A 21,814-nucleotide genomic window follows, 5' to 3' on the forward strand; every position below is an offset into this window, starting at 1 on the left:
TTTTGAGACAGGGAGAGACAGAGCATGAACAGGGGAGGGTCAGAGAGAAGGAGACACAGAATCTGAAACAGGCTCCAGGCTCTGAGTTGTCAGCACAGAGCCCAACGTGGGGCTTGAACTCACAGACCGAGAGATCATGACCTGAGCCCAAGTCGGCTGCTTAACTGACTGAGCCACCCAGGCGCCCCCCCCCAACATCCATTCTGCTTCATTTAAGGAGGAACCAGTTCTTAGGTGTTACTAAAGCCAACACTACCTTAAGTTAAGAAATAATTTATAATCAAGTTCCTACTTTTGTACTGATGCAAGTCTTTTTCACAAATACACTGTTTAATACAATTGTTCTTTCCATCTTATATATTATGTTTAATCTTTTCACTAATCATTGTATTTACTTTAACCCCATGGAAATTGATAAAAATAAGTGGATAGCAAAATGCACTTTCTGGGTTCAATTTAGCACAGCTTAATTTTGTGCTGAGAATTGTGTGCTGTTTCCAGGCATTTGCAATGCCATTGACTCGAGTCCATTTAGATGTAGTGCATTTGAACTTACTCCATTAAGTAAGTTTGAGACCCTCTAACAACTACATTCTTAGAGGAAAAAGTAGTTCTTTTCCATTATTACATTTTTGTTTATTTATTTTTGAGGAAGAGATAGACAGAGTGCGAGCAGGGGAGGGGCAGAGAGAGAGGGAGACACAGAATCCAAAGCAAGTTCCAGGCTCTAAACCATCTGAACAGAGCCCAATTGCGGGCTCAAACTCACAAATTGCTAGATCATGACCTGAGCCAAAGTCAGACACTTAACCGACTGAGCCACCCAGATGCCCTTCATTATTACATTTCTAACAGGGAGATTCACTTAAAGCATGAGTTGCCATTCTCTACCTTTTTGGCAAAGAAAAGTCCACAAAGCCTCTCCTTGACACCCCCTTACCTCCACCCTCTGAGTTATGTCCCTGGGTCTCCTGTGTCCAGCAGCCTCTGTCCCTTTGAACACATCCACAAGGATCAAAACACGTAGAGAATCAATGAGTTGTTGCTATACAATATTCTCTCATTCACCCAGGATGTGTCACACTCCTGTGGAGCAGGATCCTGAGGACACCACATAGAGCCAAAGGGGCTGCCTGCTGGGGCAGGCATCTCAGTGGGAAGACAGGTGCTGAAAGCACACAGCACCATACCTTAAGTTAAGAAGTACACCTGCACACATATAAATACACACCATGTATTTGGTATGTGGTAACATATATGGTTACCACACAATGAGATGCAGGGAGAAAAAGCCCTGACCCCTGAAGCTCTGAGTCAGTGGTGATACCATCCAGTGGTTTGGGGTTATTAATGGTGGACTGTAGTATAGTCTATTGTCCTCATTCATGACCACAGGGTGTTGCAAGGTGATGCCCAAGAAACACACACACAAATTTCCCCTCAATATTATTAGTTACTTTTATTGCCATATATATTTTAATAATTTTAATTGTTATAATAGTCTCTCATGATAGAAATTTCTAACAATTCAAATGACATATAAGGTGACATATAAGGAAGTGGGTCTTCCTTTTCAAGTGGTCTTGTCCCAAGTCACACATCCTTTCCTCAGAGAACACCTAGTACTGCAGTTTTGATTAGAGATTCTTTTAAATCTTATCCCCTCATCACAATTGCCTAACCCTTTGGAAAGCAGCTGTTTGTAGGAGAGTGAGGTTAGGCACTGTGAGGTTGGAATTACTGTTCCAGGTTTACGGAGGAGGAAACTAAAGACCAATCAAGGCCAAACAACCAGGATCCCTCTCTGCTCTGTTCACGACTGCCCCCAAGGGGCAAGAAGTGTAATGAGAGCTAAGACCCTTTCCTTAAGTGATGGATATGTTAGTTCCTGCTATAATTTGGAGCAGTTTGATTTCATTTGGTGTTAGTCTAGTCCTCCAAATTTAAAAAACACATTATCAAAGCCCTCTGATTGCCAAGAATGAAATTGGTTACCGGACTAAGGACATAAATACGCTATGACGGGTGGTTCCATGTGAGCTCGGTGCCTAGGCGGAACCTGTGTCTGTGTTTCAGAGCGAATCACTCAGGTGCGGACGGACATCTACGTTACCAGCTTTGGCCCAGTATCCCGACACGGAAATGGTAGGTCTCAGGGCATGGCCCCGCCCAGATCATTCTAAATAGGCACTGAACCAACTCCCCTAAGGGCCTTCTCTACTAAGGCATCACCTGGTTGCCTTCCTTTGCATTAGGAATATACCATAGATGTGTTTTTCCGACAAAGCTGGAAAGATGAAAGGCTTCGGTTTAAAGGGCCCATGCAGCGCCTCCCTCTCAACAATCTTCTCGCCAGCAAAATCTGGACCCCAGACACATTCTTTCACAACGGGAAGAAGTCCATCGCCCACAATATGAACCACGCCCAACAAGCTGCTGAGGCTGGAGGACGATGGCACGCTGCTCTACACCATGCGGTGAGCGGCACAGCGTGGGGAGAGGGCGCGCACAGCACTGTGGCGATGGCTTAGCCCAGACCCTGGTGCAGCGCTAGAGGTTGAGTGGTGGGTGGGGCGGGAGGGGGGGGGGTTGGCAGCGTGTCTGGCCAGGGGCCCATTGCAGGGCAAACGTAGCCACCAGTCCTCACCCCAAGGGTCCCGCAGCCTATTGAGTTCAAAAATTGCTGTGTGTGCGCGCATATGCGTGCTTGGGTGATTTTTACTTTTTGACCTGCCCATACTGATGTCCATATAGCTTATTTTCCTTGAACTGCTATAGGTCCATGTGTTTGCTATCGGTCCACTTGTTTATTTGGTTCAAGATCGAATACATCTTTGAGAGAGTGACCCAGAATATGTAAGCTAGGGAGATTTATTTTATAAAATTTTATTTAAACCCGCTATGGGGGTCCTTTCTTATTGCAGTGTGCACTCTTGTAAATTGTAAAAGCCCGTTTCTCATATGCTCTGATAACATTCCAATGCTGAGGTTAAATTTAGTATTCCTAATTTAAAATGACAGTAGTCATTTTTTTGTTGTTCTGAATTATTCATTGCATCTGAGTAAATCAATAAATTGGCAAGAAAGTCTCTTTCATAGCTTTTCAGTTTCCATGGTGGGCCTAAGTATTTTCAAGAAAAGATTATTTTAAGTCAAAAGAATTAAAAAAGCACTAAAGCTAAATAAAATTTTAAAAAACAGCATGTATTTATATGAGAATTATTGGAATTCCTTACTTAGAATTCTTCACAATAAACTTCAATTTAAAAGAAGTCATCATAGTGGAAATAACATTGATGCTGTCATCTTCTGAGGCTGCATGTCCTAACATATGTCCTGAGGAATGTTTGATACATTGTGTCCCAAACCTATTTGACAGCAATTTTTTTATATAACAGTCCAATAAGGATTTTGGTAAATGAGCTTGTAATACATACCATAGCATTTTGTTCCATTTCTCACTCTTTCCTTTTCCTACATTGATCTTGAACATGTTATGCCCATGGATGAAGCATGCATTGTGAACATCAGTGCCCCAGGACAGTGCCTTTTCCATGCAGAGAAGTATGTTGAAAAGCTACAAAATATCTCAGTGGTGAAAATTAGTCCTTGGGTCATCATTCTTGTAAAGGTAGTCTGTGCAGTGAATCCAAGGGCACTTTGTTTAGCCTTGTCCAGCAGAGGGTAGATGTGAAGAGTCCCAGATCTTGGAAGATGCCGGTTGGGATGAATGATTAGATGCCATTAATGTGGGGGCACCATGTGAGCCTGCTGTGGCACCTTCACTCTGTTCATAGAATAAAATATCCCTAGTCCTCACAGGTTATTGTCCGTGGTTCACATCTGGTTTGTATCACTAAAAGATTATATTTGGATCCAAGACTATGATTGTTCAAACAGGGTGGTGAGGTAGGCTCCTTGTTTAGAGGGGGAAGAGGTAGCAGAAGGGCCTCTTACTGAGTGTCTGTGTACCTGGCAAATTCACAGGTCCTTCAGTCCTCAAACAGCATGGCCACTAGGTGACACCATTTCCATTAACCAAAAAAGGGAACAAGGCTCAGAAAGTTTGATAATCAGCCCAAGGTCACATAGCTAGTGAGAAAGGGCAGCAGGAATTTGAATTCAGTCTTAGCATTTTCCTTGTTTAATCCACCACATTTGAAAATTGGAGGGTTGCAACATTACTAAACATATAATAGCCTTTTCTTACTCTTGTCAAATGTCATCCCCAGAAGGAGGACAGTGAGAACCAGAGCAACTTGTCAGCAGTAGAATTTTTCATTGTTTATGTAGAGGAAGTCTGCTAATGATTTTCAAAGTTGATAATGATTTTCTCTTCCAGTCAGATACATTTGGAATGTGGAAATAGTTCCAGTTGAAAGTGTTATGAATTTTAATGTGAAAGAACTATAGCTATAATTTGATGGCATTTTACCTATTGATTTGGCAAAGACAGTGTGATGTGACTAATCAAAAGGCCAGTGGTGTCTCAGCGCCCCCACCCCTTTGTTGTTACAGCTTTTCTGGTTGGCACTTGGGTCACCCCTGTCAAGCCTTGCGAAACCAATGATATACTTAGATCCAGGAATTCCCATGTAATGTCAATCTTAAGGAAATAATTAGAAATATAGACTAAGCTTTATGGGCAAAGATTTCTATTATTATGTTACTTATGATACCAAACATTGGAAGGAATATAAAAAATTTAGTACATTTTCCAGCTAAAACTATATTTTTTTACATTTTTATTCAAACTTGAGACCTAATGAAAAAGATGAAATATGAAAGTGTAGAACAATTAGGGTTCCTGTGATGCACTGAGACAAATATCTAATAAAGTACTGTTACCACCTCTAAAATAACTCCATGCAGATTATGGTTTTTGTGTAAAATCTTCTCCATGGTCCAGATATCATTTGAATAGTAAAGTAGTATTCTGAGATACACACTCCCCAAATGTGTGCCAAAAACCTTAGGTGCTTGCCTGGAAGTCATTGTCAATTTTGGTTCTAAAGAACTTTCTACCACCAATGGGTCATCTGTTTATAGGATGTAAAGGTAAAATCATCAGCTGCTCAGGATAATTCCATAGAGTACAAACAAATATTTCCTGTTGGACCCTCAAGGAGAGGACACTTAATAGAGTACTAAACAATTTGTTTGAGGACAGTCTTTTGGCAAACAGAGTGATACATTTTATAGAATCATCCCTAGAGTTGTACTTCAGACATTAGACAAGTGGCCAGGAATCCTCAAATGGGAACCTCAGTGCAGCAGTTTCCTGGGCCTTCCCCTTGCAGGGCTGAGAGAGAAGAGGTGCAGAGCCCAGAGCTTGACATAGTCTATCTAGGGACTGAATGACTTGTCCTTCTGGCCAGCCTTGCTAATTGTTCTATTTCCTGGGTAGAACTTGTGGTTGTCCTCACTTGCAGCATGTCCCAATGCCATTACCCAGCAAGCCCATGTGATATAGGACTACCACGTCTCTCAGGAAGCATGCCAAATCTGGTGATCCATGTTCTTTTATGAGCACATAAATTGGAAGACAGTGACCTACTCTCATCTCCCTGTCCCCCACATCTTATTTTTAAAATTTTTTTAATGTTTATATTTGAGAGAGAGAGAGAGAGAATGAGCAGGGGAGGGGGAGAGAGAGAAATGAAGACAGACACTGAAGCAGGATCCAGGCTTTGAGCTGTCAGCATAGAGCCAGAGGCAGGGCTTGAACCTATGAACCGTGAGATTGTGACCTGAGCCAAAGTCGGACACTCAACCAACTGAGCCACCCAGATGTCCCCTCTCCCACATCTTCTAATAGTTCAAACTCTTGGGAGATGCACAGTGAGGCCCACTTTAGGGCATATTTTCCTAGTCTTTGGGCTCTGGCAGAAGAGCAAGTCTCTCTTAGTTTCTTGTGTAGGAAACCATAAGCAAGAAAGAACTTACTACAAGGCAGACTCTGCTAGTACCACAGACTTCTGCCTGTCTCTGAAAATCTGGCTGTCATTCCACCCAAGATCACTTTGCGTTTGCCTGTAATAAGAGACATTTTACTGTGCTGAGTATTGTGCTATGGGGGGTCATAGAATGCACTGATGTAGTGAAAGCACTGAAACAGTCTTTTCCTAACAAATGAGTACAGAACTTTAAGTTAGTTTATTACCATTGTTTTAAAATACTTCTTTACATGCATCATGGAAGATCTATCATCCATTCCTTAAAATAATAAACTCTCCTCAAAGTTTCCTGCACAAACAGATCTCATAACCATCTTTATTACATGTGTTTTAAAGCACTTCTCTTAATAGAATGGCATATCTTTATGAATGCTAACACTCCATTTACATTTTCATCAGTAGAAAGCACTGCTTTGAATTAAGGGACTATGATGTAGTGAAAAGAGCATGCACCTTAGGGTTAGGCTGACTTAAGCTCAGTCCTAACTGTATCATTTAGTACTCATGAATCCAATATCTCTTAGAGTGATTTTTATTGTTGTTTTTCATTTTCTTTCTTCCTAAATTGTGTAGCTCTAGGGTCTGAGAAAGTTGGATAACTGGTAATATATACACTTATTCCTGGAATGGCCACTGGGAGGCAGCATAATCACATTTTTGCATAGTGATTGGCAGCATCCGTTAAGTGATAGTACAAGTACTTGAAGGAATGTATATGTATATTATATGTGTTTGACTTGTGGAAAATATATTTAAAGGAAATTATGCATTTATAATTAGAAGTTTTTAACAGGGCACTGATAATGTGTATGTGTGCCTATATACACATACAAGCATCTATATATCCATTTTTATACATACACACGTGCACACACCAGTGTCTATCTAAAATGTCTTTCATGATACCGACAGATGTATTGCTAATCTTGCAATTTTTAAGTTAACACTTATTTTAATAACAAAGATCAAATATGAATTAAAAATATGTGAAACATAGATATTGCCAGATATGGAAATTAGTTCTGATAACTCTCAGGCCAAGAGAATCAATGTTAAAGGTTTGGTGGTGTATCATGTACATGTGTTTATGTGTGTAAGCACACATGTACACCTCTGTATATCTGTGTGCATCATTACACACTTTGCTATAGTTTTTGAGTGTTCTCATTCTCTGAAAACTATTTGTAAGCAGCTTTTATAATTTGAAATATAGTGGAAACTTCTCCCCTGCCCTGTCACTAAACATCATTCTGAAACCTCATGGTCCATCACATTTCATCATGTAATATCCTGTCATTATATGGTGTCTAACAAAAATTCCTGTCATTTCCATTTTTTTCCATGTAATAAACAACACTGCCATGCAAGCTTATAATTGTATCTTTGTGATAAATTCCAAGAATTGGCCAAAAGATAAGGCTTTTGATACCCACTTTCAAGTTGTTCTCTAGAAAATCTGCAGCAATTTCCTTTTCACCAGCAGTGGGAGTAGAGATCATCTCTATCATTTCTATCACTTCCTCCCTGACATCTCATATGCAAGGATGAAAATGGAGTACTGCCCCTTTTTGCTACAGGAGAAGTAATTAGCAACCAGTGTCTAAAAGTTGACTCATCCTGAGGTTTCTAGTCACATCGAGTTTCTTCTTTCCCTTTGAGAAATTACTCTCATATAACAGCTCCTGCACTGACTTGGCTGAGAATGATCTTTGTTTCTAAATTTGGGGATGTGCAAGCTGTCCTGCACACCACCTCTCTGATCTCTGTCACCCACCAAGCACACACCCATATCCTCGCTCAGTATCTTCAGTCATAGAAACCTGAGACTTCTCCAAAACTTCTTCCTGAAGCCTCCTGTTCTTCATCAGCCTGTTGTCACCCTGACTCACCTTGCAGATACTCTGTGATTTATGGCACCCAGAGTGATCTTGGTCCCTGCAACTGGCACCTGGGCTGGCCCTTGAACAGTGATAATGGAATGCATGGGACTTCCTTCTCTCAGTCTGGCTATCTCACTTCTCAGAACTTACTTTGAGGGACTGAGAAAAGAGACCTACAGAATTTCTCTTTCATAAACATGCTCAGTGCTTAGGTTCTGCCAGTTTGTAAAGATTCAGTTGATGTTTGGCTAACAATGTGTACTTGTGGGACACAAGTGAGGACATATTAATACATATTTCTTGCATGTTTGGTTTGAAAACATGACTGGAATTATTCTGGGTCAATTCAATCTAGTCAGTCTGGACTTTCGGACTGAGGCACACATTTCATGAAGGACCACTTCATCCTTTGCAAATGGGCCACCTCTAGCACATTTTTGTCTTCTGAGGTTCTGACCTCACAGAGGCTGTCAGACATTCTCTCCTAGTGAGAGAGAACCTAGGCTTCTGGTGCCACTCTTGGCTTTCTTATCTACGCAGGGACCTTCTTGGATATGAGCCACCTGCAAGCTAAGAGCCACATCTTTATAAGATTGCCAGGAATTTCTAGTGACCACTCTTTGGAGGTGGTGGTTGGGAGGCTCTGGGTAGAAAGCCCCAGGCAGCTGCTGGATAGGGTCTTGGCTCCAGGCCCCCAGCCTCACAAAGATAAGGTTCAGGCTTCAGTAATGTCTGAAAAGAAAGAACTACCTATGCTGGGCTGTTAATTACTTTTCAGAAACATATGTGGCCTTTATTATGTGCTGGGTGCTTCAGAAACAAACTCATAGCACCCTAAGAATTTAATACCATCATTTTACCTGTTGATAGCTGAGGAATTACACTATCACTAGAGCTCAAATGCCAAATCCACCTGCCCATATCTATTTCAATATAATATTTAAGAAGTTATGTTGCTTCTATGCACTCCTTTTGGCCAACATGTGTGAAAATAATGTCCAGCAGATGGTGCCATGCCAATTTAGGATAGAGTTCCTCAGTACCCCGTTACTTTATCAGATTAGAGTAAAGCACTGGTTTTACGGAAACACTTTTAAGGAAAATAGACTGTTGCATTTCTGGAATGTGTTCCCGTGGAAATGCAGCTGGCACATCTGCAATAGACCTGAGGTTGCTCAGAGCCAAAAATGCATCCTTAGACCCACTCTTTCCCTAGCTTGTAGTTAGCTTGCATCTACCACCAAATCACTGGGTCACCAGAGTGCTGACTTATTATCAAGGGGATGCTGAAAAAGTCCTTCCCTCCCTTCACCTGGAGAAAAGTAAATAACCAGCCCTCCTATTGTCAATTAAGATTACGGTCCTTTAGTATTCTGAAATTGATTATCTCATCCCATGCATACTCTCTCCATGCTTTGAATTTGAGATGGTCCATAAATATTAGTCAAGTACCTTCGGTAGTGTTAAATTCAAGGGGGTCATTGCCTCGGTAATATGGCCAATGCAGTGAGGATTTCTGTATTTACCTTGAAATAATTAGGAATTTGTCTGATGCTTATAGAGAAGGAAAAGTGGCAGAGTCATCCGTGCTGAAAATTATTTCCCAAGTGGCCTGGGGTAATCAGTTTTTGTGTGTTTTGTTTTGTTTTGTTTTGTTTTGTTTTCAGTAATCTGTGGTGTCCAACATAGTAGCCAATAGACACATAGTGCATGTTAAACTAAATAAAATTTAAAATTCAGTTCCTTAGTCATACTTGCCTATGTCAAGAGGCCATGGCTGGATGTGGAGTGGCTTCAGTATTGGCCAGAATAGATGTAGGACATTTAGGTCATCATGGAAAGTTCCATTGCAAATAAGCCTGGTTTCAGAGAAGCAGAAACATTATTTTAGTGCTCATCTTTGTCCACTGTCCCTGATCACAGTTGCACATACAGCATGTAAGCCAATAGGGATGAAGAAAAGATGACGGCCCGAGGATGCCAGGAATCCTCAGACTTCAATAACATTTTAAAATAGTTTGAGGATAGTTAAAACATTTATGCTACGGTATTTACTTATATATTTATTTCCAGCTTTTCTGAGATCTAATTTTCCATATGTAGAATATGTTTATTTGGTACACTTATATATTGTAAAATGATTATTACCTTAGCATTATCTAACACCTCCATCATATCACATAATTACCCCCCCCCTTTTTTTTGGTGAGAACATTTAAGATCTACTTTCTTAGCAACTTTGAAGTATGTAATACAGTATTCCGTGTTTCTCATTTTACATATATACCACATTTTTTTTATCCATTTATCCATAGAAAGACACTTAGATTGTTTCCATGTCTTGGCTATTGTGAATAATGTTGCACTGAATATGGGAATGCAGATACCTCTTTGAGATCTGAGTTTTATTTCCTTAGGATGTATACTGAGACATGAGATTATTGGATCATATGGTAGTTCTATTTTTAATTTTTTGAGGAACCTTCATACTGTTTCCATAGTGGCTATACCAGTGTATGTTCCCACTAACGGTGTATAAGGGTTCTCTTTTCTCCACATCCTTGTCAACACTTTTAATCTCTTGTTTTTCTGGTGATAGCCATTCTGACAGCTGTGAGGCTATATCTCATTATGATTTTGATTCACATTTCCCTGATTGATAGTGATAATTGAGCACCTTTTCATGTTTCTGTTAACCATTTGTGTCTTGTTTGGAAAACCATCCTTTCAGTGCCTCGGCACATTTTTAAAATTTAGATTTTTTTTTGGTATTGAATTATATGAGTTCTTTATATATTTTGGAAACTAATCCCTTATCACATATGTGATTTGCAAATTTTTTGCTCAATTCCAGTGTTGCCTTTTCATACTGATGATTATTTATTTTGATTTGCAGAAGATTTTTGGGGAGCTTTCCCATATGTTTCTTCTAGGAGTTTTGTGGCTTCAGGTCTTATATTTAAATCTTCAGTCCATTTCAAGTTATTTTTTGTGAGTGGTACAACATAGGGTTCCAATTTCATTCTTCTGCATGTGGTTGTCCAGTTTTCCCAAAATTATTGGAGAGACTGTTTGTTCCTGATAGTTTATTTGGCTCCTTTGTCAAGCATTAATTGGTTGTATACATGAGAGTTTATTTCTGGGTTCTTGATACTGTTCTATAGGTCCATGTGTTTGTACTTAAGACAATACCATACTGCTTTGATTATTACAGCTTCATAATATAGTTGAAATCTGAAAGTGTGATGCCTCCAGCTCTGTTCATCTTTCTTAAGACTGCTTTGGCTATTTATGGTCTTTTGTGGTTCCATATGAAGTTTTGGATTGTTATTTCTACTACCGTGAACAATGTCATTAGAATTCTGACAGGGGTTGCATTGAATCGATAGATGGCTTTGGGTAATATGGATATTTTAACAATATTGATTCTTCTGATTCATGAACACAGGATTTGTGTTTGTATTTTCTTCATTCAGTTTCTTTCATCAGAGTCATGTAGTTTTCCGCATACAGACCTCTCATCTCCTTGGTTAAATTTATTCTTAAGTCTTTTATTGTTTTTGGATGCCAATGTAAATGGAATTATTTTCTTTATTTCATTACCAGATGTTTCATTGTTAGTGTAGAGAAAAACAACTAATTGTTATGTGTTGGTGTTGTACCCTGCAACTTTACTTAATTTGTTAGTTCTAACAGTTTCTTGGTTGTGAGTTTTTAGGATTCTTTCAATATAAGATCATATGGTCTGCAAACAAAGACAGTTTTACTTCTTTACTTCCAATTTAGATTCTTTTTATTTCTTTTTCTTCACTGATTTCTCCAGTGTTACATTGAATAGGAGAGGTCAGAGTGGGCACTATTGCCTTTTTCCTGATCTTAGAGGAAAAGCTTTCAAACTAATCATTGAGTATAATGTTAGCTATAGGCTTGTCATATGGCCTCTTTGTGTTGAGTTATGTTCCTTTATACTCAATTTGTTCGGTGTTTCTTATCATGAAAGGATGTTGTATTTTGTCAAATACTTTTTCTGCATCTATTGAGATGATCATATCATTTTCATGTTTGATTCTATTAATATGGTGTTTCATATTTATTGATTGGTGTACATTGAAACATCCTTGAATCCCAGGAATAAATCCTGCTTGATCATGGTGTATGGTACTTTATTTTTAGTTTTTACTTAAATTCTAGTTAGTTAAAATACAGTGCAATATTAGTTTCAGGTGTACAATACAGTGATTGAACACTTCCATACATCACCCAGTGCTCATCACAATGAGTGTACTTTTTAATCCCCATCACCTATTTAACTTATCTTCCTACCCAACTCCATTCTGGTAATCATCAGTTTGTTCTCTAAGAGACTGTTTCTTGATTTGCCTCTCCCTCTCTTTTCTTCCCTTTGCTCATTTGTTTTATTTCTTGAATTCCACATATGAGTGAAATCATATGTTTTTTTTTCTTTCTCTGACTGACTTATTTCACTTAGCATAATACTCTCTAGTTCCATCTGTGTCGTTGCAATGGCAAATGTTCATTCTTTTGTGATGGCTGAGTAGTATTCCATTGTATATGTACCACATATTCTTTATCAGTTCATCAGCTGATGGAGACTTTGGTTGCTTCCATAATTTGGCTATTGTAGATTGCTGCTATAAACATTGGAGTGCATGCATACCTTTGAATTAGTATTTTTGTATTCTTTGAGTAAATACCCAGTAGTACAATTGTTGGATCATAGGGAGTTTCAGTTTTAACTTTAGAGGAGCCTCCATACTATTTTCTACAGTAGCTGCACCAGTTTGCATTTCCACCAAGAGTGCAAGAGGGTTCCCCTTTCTCCACATCCGCACCAACACCTGTTGTTTCTTGTGTTGTTGATTTTAGCCATGCTGACAGGTGTGAGGTGATTCTCATTGTGGTTTTGATTTGCATTTCCCTGATGATGAGTGATTTGGGCATCTTCTCATGTGTCTGCTGGCCATCTGTATGTCTTCTTTGGAAAAATGTCTATCCGTGTCTTCTGCCATTTTAAATTGTGTTATTCATTTTTGGATGTTGATCTTTATAAGTTCTTTATAGATTTTTGGATACTAACCCTTAATCATATATGTCATTTGAAAATATCTTCTCCCATTCTGTAGGTTTTGTTTTAGTTTTGTTTATTATTTCCTTCACTGTGCAGAAGCTTTTTATTTTTATGTATCCCAATAGTTTATTTTTGGTTTTGTTTCCCTTGCTTCAGGAGACATATCTAGAAAGAATTTGCTATGGCCAATGTCAAAGAAGTTACTTCCTGTATTCTCTTCTAGGATTTTTATGGTTTCAGGTCCCACATTTATGTCTTTAATCCACTTAGAATTTATTTGTGTGCATAATATAATAAAGTGGTTTCATTATTTTGCATGCAGCTGTACAGTTTTCTTAACACCATTTGTTGAAGAGATAGTCATTTTCCCATTAGATATTCTTTTCTTCTTTGTTGAACATTAATTGACCATATGTTTTTGGGTTTATCTGGATTTTATAACTGTTCTGTTGATCTATGTGTCTACTTTTGTGCCGGTACCACACTATTTTGATTGCTAAAGGTTTGTAATATAACTTAAAGTCTGGAATTGTGATGCCTCCAGCTTTGCTTTCTTTTTTTCAAGTTTGCTTTGGCTATTCAGGTCTTCTGTGGTTCCATACAGTGGTCATTTAAATATAATGTTGAATTCAAGTTGCTAATATTTTATTGTGAATTTTTGCATCTGTATTTACCAGGGGAATTGATCTTCAGTTTTCTTCTCTTATAGTGTCATTGTCCAGTGTTGGTATCAGGGTAATGCTGGTCTTGTAAAATAAATTTTGGAGTCTTCTCTCCTCTTCATTATTTGGAAAAGTTTGAGAAGGTTTGGTGTTAATTCTTTAAATATTAGAAGATTTTACCACTGAAACTGTAAGGTCCTGGGCTTTTCTATTTTGGAAGTTTTTGATTGCTGATCCAATCTCCTTACTCATTATTCATCTGTTTAGATTTTCTATTTCTTTCTGATTCAGTGTTGGTAGGTTGTATGTTTCTAGGAATTTATTTATCTCTTCAAGATTATCCAATTTGTTGGAAAATAGTTATTTATGTCTGTCGGGTCCATTTGGTCTGAAGTATGGTTCAAGTTCAATGTTTCCTTGTTGATTTTCTGTCTCGATGAACTATTCATTGTTGAAAGTGAGGTATTGTATTGTGGGTTTCTCCTTTCAGATCTGTTAGTATTCAATTTAGGTTTTACATTTCGTATTACATGTAGGTTTTCCATGTTGAGTGCATATGTATTTCTGATTGTTATCTTCTTGATGAATTGACCTCTTTAAAATTATATAATGACCTTCTTTATCTATTTTTATCTTTTTTTGGCTTAAAATTTATTTTGTCCTATATAAGTGTAGCTACTGCTGCTCTCTTTTCATGTCCATTTGCATGGAATATCTTTTTCTATCTATTAACTTGGAGCCCATGTATGTCCATAAGGCTAAATTGAATCTCTTGTAGGTTATATGTAATTGGGTCTAGTTTAGTTATCCATCTGGCCACGCTATGTCTTTTGATTGGAAAATTTAATCCACTTACATTGACAGATAAGAACTTACTAATGCTATTCTATTAATTGTTTCCTTGCTGTTTGGTAGTTCCCTTACTCCTTTCCTCTCTCTTGTTGTCTTCCTTTGTGAAATGATATTTACATGAGGCTTCCATAAAACATCATATGAATAGGGGCACCTGGGTGGCTCAGTTGGTTAAGCATCTGACTTTGGCTCAGGTCATGATCTCACGGTTTGTGAGTTTGAGCCCCGAGTGGGGCTCTGTGCTGACAGCTCAGAGCCTGGAGCCTGATTTGCATTCTGTCTCTCTCTCTGTCTTTCTCTCTCTCCCCCCTCCCCCACTTGTTCTCTGTCTCTCTCTCTCTCTCTCTCAAAAATAAAGTGTAAAAAATTTTTTTTTAATTTTTTTTTCAACGTTTATTTATTTTTGGGACAGAGAGAGACAGCGCATGAACGGGGGAGGGGCAGAGAGAGAGAAGGAGACACAGAATCGGAAGCAGGCTCCAGGCTCCGAGCCATCAGCCCAGAGCCCGACGCGGGGCTCGAACTCACGGACCGCGAGATCGTGACCTGGCTGAAGTCGGACGCTTAACCGACTGCACCACCCAGGCGCCCCAGTGTAAAAAAATTTTTAAAAACTTATGAATATCACAATCTATTTTATGCTGATAAAAATTTATTCTCAATCATCTACAAATTCTCTACCTTGCTCACTTGTTTTTAATGTCAGAATTTATCTCTTTATATTGTGTATCATTAATGAATTATTGTAACTATATTTATTTTTAATACTTTTTTTCCTTTTTTTAAGTTTATTTCTTTATTTTGAGAAAGGGAGCGTGAGCAGGGGAGTGGCAGAGAGAGAGAGAGAGAGAGAGAGAGAGGTGGAATACCAAGCAGGCTCCACACTGTCAGTGCAGAGTCTGATGTGGGGCTTGAAGATTATGAGATCATGACCTGAGCCAAAATCAAGAGCAGAACTCTTAACTGACTGAGCCACCCAGGTGCCCCAATACTTTTTGTCCTTTACCCTTTTTACTAGTATTGATGGTTAACATACCACCATATAAGAGTAATACAGAGTGTTCTTAATTTGTCTATATACTTATCTTTACCAGTGTGTTACATATTTCATTTGTTTTCATGTTACTAATTAGTGTCCCTTAATTTCAGCTTGAAGAACTCTCTTCAGCATTTATTATAAGACAGGACTAGTAGTGATGAACTCCCTCAGCTTTTGTTTGTTAGGGAAAGTCTTTATGACACCTTCATTTCTGAAGGACAACTTTATCAGGTAAAGTATTCTTTGTTGGCATTTTTTCTTTTGCTTTAGTACTTTAGGTGTATCATCTCATTCTCTCCTTGTCTGCAAGGTCTTTGCTGAAAAATCCACTGATAGCCTTGTGGGGGTTCCCTTGTATGATAGAATTTTTTTCTCTTAAGGCTTTTAGAATTCTATGTGTCTTTGATATAAGACAGTTTGGTCATAATTTGTCTTGGAGAAGATTGTTTTGGGTTGAAATTTTTGGGTGACCTACTAGCTTCATGGACTTCGGTATCCAAATCTCTTCCCAGGTTTAGGACATTCTTATTTATTTCTTTAAATAAGCTTTCTACTCCCATCTCCCTCTCTTCTCTTTTCTGATGATGATACATTTTTTTTCCTTGATGGTGTCCTATAAATTCCATAGGTTTTCTTCATTCATTTTCATTCTTTTTTAACTTCTCTGATGGGATAATTTCAATTGATCTGTCTTCTAGCTCAATGATCCTCTCTTTTTCTTGGTCAAGTCTGCTTGTGAAGCTCTCCATTGAATCCGTGTAGTCATTGTCTTTTTCAGCCCCACTGGTTGTTTTTAGTTCTTTGTTTCTTTATATTTTTGTTTCTTTATATTTTGTTGATCTTCTTATTATGACCATGATTATTTCCCTGACATTGTTAAATTATTTATCTGTGCTCCCCAGTAGCTCTCAGAACATCTTTAGAATAATTATTTTGAATTCTTTGTTGGGCAATTCCTAGATCTCCATTTCTTTGGAGTAATTTAAAAGAGGTTTACTGTATTCCTTCAGCGGAGTCATGTTTCCCTGATTCTTTGTGAACTCTGTAGCCTTGAATGGTTGTCTGCACGTTTGAAGAAACAATACCCTCTTTCAGACATTCTAGACTGATTTCTGGAAGGGAATCCTTTCAATTACTGGTGGGGGCATACGAGATGGTGATATTACCTTGAGTCTAGTGGCATACGGGACCAAATGCAGACCATGTGTGACCCTCAGTCCAGGGGGCATGATGTCTCTTCACCTCAGTCACTGGGTTCCACTGCACTAACAACTGTGTGGTCCTTGGCAAACACTTCACTGAGTGGCTGTGATGGCTGCTGGGTCCTCAGCAGCATCTCCATGGTCTGTGCCTAGGAACCAGGGCAGGTGGCTGTGGTGGCCAGAACCAGTGGTGTGCATACACTGGCTGTAGGAGCCAGCTGCAGGTAACTGTGTAGTGGCAGGGGCTGGTTGCATGTACTGGTGGGGGCCAGGAAAGGCCTGGGCCCAACTGTGGCCTCACTGGCAACACAGAAGCCTTGGATGTCTGTGTGCACTACCGTAGTTGCTGGGTTATACCACAGGTACATGGTGGTAGAGACTGGTGACAAGGATCAGGCTGGAAGATGCTTATTCACAGCTGGAGGGGCTAGCTGCAGTTCTTGGGCTCTGGCAGGGGTACAGTGAAGAGGAACTCAGCCAGCTGGCACCGGTGAATGTGAATACTTGAGGGGCAAAAGCTGGCAGAATCTGCAGGGTTTCCACTTTGGCTGTGTTTGCCTTTGGTTTCTTCAGTAGTAAAACCTACTAGTTTGTCTGCAGAGCAGATTACTGTAAATCACTCTTGCACCTGCTGTGTGGCTACTGCTGGCAGCCCCTATGTTTATTCCTTATTCTTCACCACCTCCATATGTGTCAACATTGCCAGTCTCAGTTGAGTGTAACTGAAGTGGGAACTTTATGTGGTGCCTCAAAAGGCCAGGGAAGCTGGTCATTCACTTAGCTCTTCCTTCGCTGGTAGGGATACTCTTCTACCTGGGGGGGTGTCCTCTTGGCTTTGAATAATGCCAGCTGGAGTGGGGGTGGGATGATGCAACAAAGTAAAGCTGTCTTCCTATCCTTTCTGTGTGGTTATCCACAGGTGTTTGTTCCACTGTGTTGCTAAAGTTTCTTAAGTGGACTCCAGGTCTCTAACAGAGCTGTTTTTGTTTGTGGATAGCTAATTGTTGATCTTTGTGGGATCTCTGAGAGATACCGGACTCTCCTAAGTTGCCATTTTGATGATGTCACTTTCCTACAATGTTTTAACTAGAGTGATTTTTAAAAAAAAGCATTGAAAAAGTGTGAATGACCAAATAGACTATAAGTATTTTAATAGACGTTCAATAAGGAAATATTAAACATTGCTAATCTAATTTTTGTTATTGAAATTATTTTTGTTTACAGTTGAACCTAATTTTTCTCCACAATGCTTTACGTAATATTAATAAGGTCAGTAAATACACACTATTAAATATAAACTTAGGAAATGTTATTATCTGTTAGCATTCAGACACAGAGAAGAAAAAGAACATGGGAGAATAATCGGAGGGGCCCTTTAGGCTGGGAGTAGTGCCAGAATGGCTTCTTTAAGTCATTTTGCAAATGAGGCAGCATTGGGTGGGTAAGAAAAGGGGTATGAGTAGATGCGCAGAGCTCAGTATTTTTAAGGAAATAAGCACAGGCTGATGTGGGGAGTGAGGTGCATTCTACAAAATGCATTGGGGACCTCTACTGTGATTTAAGCTTAGGAATCTGCTGCCTTGTGAAAAAATATAGTTTAAAGAAATCAGGCTTCCAAGTGGAATTAAGGAGCTTTTATGGGGTGCTTTCCATATCTAGGCAGGAAATAAGGAAGACTCTGCCAGAGGCTGAAGCCATAGGAAAAAAAAATGGACAGAGTCATTTTGGAGTGCGGATTGACAGGATTTGCTGATAGAATTGATATGGAGTGATGTATAAGAAATGTCAAAAATGATTCCCATCTGTCTTGCAGAAGTTGTGCTATTCCTCAAATATTCCTTAAATCAAGAAAATGATTTGAAGGAATGAGTGAATGGGGGCACTTTAAGGGCACCAGGGTTTCTTGAGAAGGTCAAAGAAAGGTTGAATTTTGTTTTAAATAAATTGAGCTTGTGTAGTCGCTGAGACTGCTAAGTGAAGGTATGTAGCACATACAAAATGCAATCAAACTAGGTGTTTTATGTTTGATTCTCAGTAAATTACTAAACCATTTCCCTGCATGTGGAGTAGCAGAGACAAAGCTCTGGACAGCAGGTGGTCAGTGTACCAGAGCTCATGCTTAGGGGTTGGCAGACAGACATGATCTTTTCCTGGTTGTCTCTGGATGGTGTCCACTGGGCTGGTGTTTACCTCCATCTCTTGTGTTCTGTCAGGCCCCAATCATATACGCTATGCTTTGTTTACATAGATAACCAAAAATTTCAAATGCTTCTGAAGGACATACTCCTTCCCCCCTCCCCACTCTGTTTTCTTGGTGCACAATTGAGTTAGTGAGAATATTCTTCATGAAGATGTCAGTACTGGAGTTGGAGCAATGTGTGGGCATGTGTGTGTCGAGGGGAGGGAGTGAGAGGATAGACTTTAATCTCCTTATTGAAAGTATATTATTAACCAGGGAAAGGAGAGGCAAGATGGATCTGTTTGGACTAATCCTGAGTGTCCATTTAAATAACTAAGCAATTATCCCATGAGCTGACCCACAGTCTGACTGCTTCCCTCCCTTTGCTCAGCCCTTCACTTAACCATCATTTTCTCTCCACTTGCTCTATCTCTTCATCAATTTAAAATTACTTGAAAAACTGTGCATTGAACACCATCCATGGAACCTGGATGTCACAGAGATGGAGGCTGGCATATTTGGGAATACACAGTGACCAAGGGGCAGGGGCCTGGCTTTGTGGGTTGGGGAGGGGCAACGTGTTCACAGAAATGATATCTGAGCTGAGTCTTGAGGAGGAGGAGTTGGGGTAAGGGATGGAGTTGTAAGGGTGTTCTAGACATAGGGACAAATGTACAAATGTAAAAGTATCAGAATCAAGTAGTTTAGAAGTGTGTGCTGTAGCAGGAATAAGACCTAAATGATGGACAGGGGCTGATTCAAAGGATCCCTATATTTGGGGCTAGTTACTTTTACTTTGGGCTGTGGGAAATTTTAAGGAAAGGATCAGACCCTTTCCTGACCACCCATATAGGCCACATATCTCCTTTCCTCCTCACATATCTGTGTAGGACTAGGAACCACCATTCCCATTTAATAGGAGAGGAAGTCATGAGGTCAGAAGCCATGTCAAAATCACCAGGTGAAAAATAAGGGCTAGGTCAGTTTTGAACATTTTTATAATAATGCTAGGTCTGTAAATTATAGAAGGAAAAAAAAACTTCTTCATCGTATCTTGGGATTTTATTCACATAACTTGTAAAATTACACACTTCTAAAATAGAAGTCAAATGTAAAAATCCTTCATGAAACGGTAGTAAAGGACTAAAAAAAAAAGTCGCCAGGTGAGAAAGTCCTTCCCCAGACAGCAGGGTGCAGGAGGCTTGGACCTATGGCATGGGGACCACCATGTACAGCAGCTACAGCATTCAGTTCAGAAAAAAAAAAAAAAAAAAAAAAAAAAAACCACCAAAATAAAACCCTTCTGGAAGGGATCCATGTTTCCATGTAATGACTACGATTCTCTCTGAACACTTGGGCTACTTAAAGAGAAAGAGACTAACCATGGTCCATAAACTTTATTCATCAGACAGGCTGGCAGTAGTCTGGCTCTGCCACTTCACCGGGCAACATCATCTCTCAGAGTCTGGTTCCCATCGGGAAGATTAGAACAGTCACTATAGAATCTCCTTGTGTCAGAGTCATCAATGAGATGGGTGCAGGCAAGGTTTCTGACACAATATCTGCCTGGGCTGGAGCCTCACACAGGAGGTGCTTCTGTGTACAGCCCGCATTATGCACAGGACAACACGCGTTTACTCACAGCTTTGGGCTTTAGCACTTTCTTTGTCACCTATTTATAACAGCAGGTCCAAGGTTGGCAAGGATCTTTTCCCAGTCACATCCAGTTTCCCCTCAGTTTTCCTTCATCTTCATCTCTTGGCCTTCAGAACACTGGGGCACTAAAACATTCATTATTCTTCACTGCTTGTATTTTCCTGTAACCTCCGGTCACCAGAACTATTCCTTTCCTTGCTCACTAGGAAGGATGCTAAAACCTGTTATTCATAGCCACTCAAGGTGTGTTGTGTGCTGTCTCTAGAGGAGGTTAGGTATATATTTTGCCCTATGCTGTACATAATTTAACTGAGACTTGGCTGTGTGGACATACAGACGTACCTGGGGCTAACAGAAAGTAGGGTTCCTCTAGTGTTTTGTCTTCTAGTGTCACTCTTGGTTTTCTTCTCTGAAAACTGATCTGCTTCTATGGGTCCAACTACTGTCTATCTACCTATATGCTTTAAACACAGTCAAGCCCTTATTAATGGCCCACAGGATACCATACCCTCATGCACATCCTGCCAAGTTCTGAAACTCATCCCAGAGTTTTAAAATTGTGACTGATTCCCTAGTTTTTTGTTAACCAGCTGGTTAAGCAGCTGTTAACCATACTGCTGCTTTTTATTATTTCTCTACCATACTGCACTGCCTCTTCCAGGGACCACCATTTACCTAGCTAGCATGGTTTAGACCAATCAATGCCACTTTTAGGGAATCCACTGTGTACTGAGGACACGGCTGACCCATGGAGGAATTTTGTAGTGCTTGTTTTATCACCTTTTCTAAAATAATTCACCTTTTATAAGTTGATGATCCTTGGGTACTGGTAGGCTTGAACTTAGTAATTTGAAGAATAGTGAGAGAAACCTGAAGCCTTTCTTGATTCACAGAAACTCCAGATAATCTAGAATATTTGTCTGCTTTGTAGGAATTATAGACTGTCACAAAATGAGTTTCTATAGATTCCACATGTAAGTGAGGTCATATAGTATTTGTCTTTTTCTAACTTATTTCACTTAGCACAATTCCCTCTAGGTCCATCCACGTTGTTATAAATGGCAAGATTTCATTTTTATTTTATGGCACAATAACTAATATTACATTACATGTGTGTGTATATGCATATATAGCATGTACTCTTTATCCATTCATAAAAAAAATGAACAAAAAAACCAGAAACAGGCTCATAAATACAGACAACAAACTGATGGTGGGCAGGGGGGAGATGCGTGCAGGGATGGGTAAAATAGACAAAGAAGATTAAGATGTATGGACTTCCTGTTATAAAATAAATA

The 21,814-nt window shown here is 39.4% G+C and overlaps 1 protein-coding gene across 1 annotated transcript in view; it reads left to right on the forward strand.

Moving 5' to 3' along the window:
• The window catches only part of GABRA5 (gamma-aminobutyric acid type A receptor subunit alpha5), an 82,172-nt gene that overhangs the window by 15,498 nt on the left and 44,860 nt on the right, over nucleotides 1–21,814 (forward strand). The window contains 4 exon segments of the mRNA XM_030317582.1: nucleotides 2,077–2,132; nucleotides 2,134–2,145; nucleotides 2,256–2,417; nucleotides 2,419–2,477. Of these exon segments, the coding sequence (XP_030173442.1) occupies nucleotides 2,077–2,132; nucleotides 2,134–2,145; nucleotides 2,256–2,417; nucleotides 2,419–2,477 (289 nt within the window).

This window comes from Lynx canadensis, chromosome B3 (genome assembly GCF_007474595.2).
Source record: "Lynx canadensis isolate LIC74 chromosome B3, mLynCan4.pri.v2, whole genome shotgun sequence".
NCBI classification, from domain to species: domain Eukaryota; kingdom Metazoa; phylum Chordata; class Mammalia; order Carnivora; family Felidae; genus Lynx; species Lynx canadensis.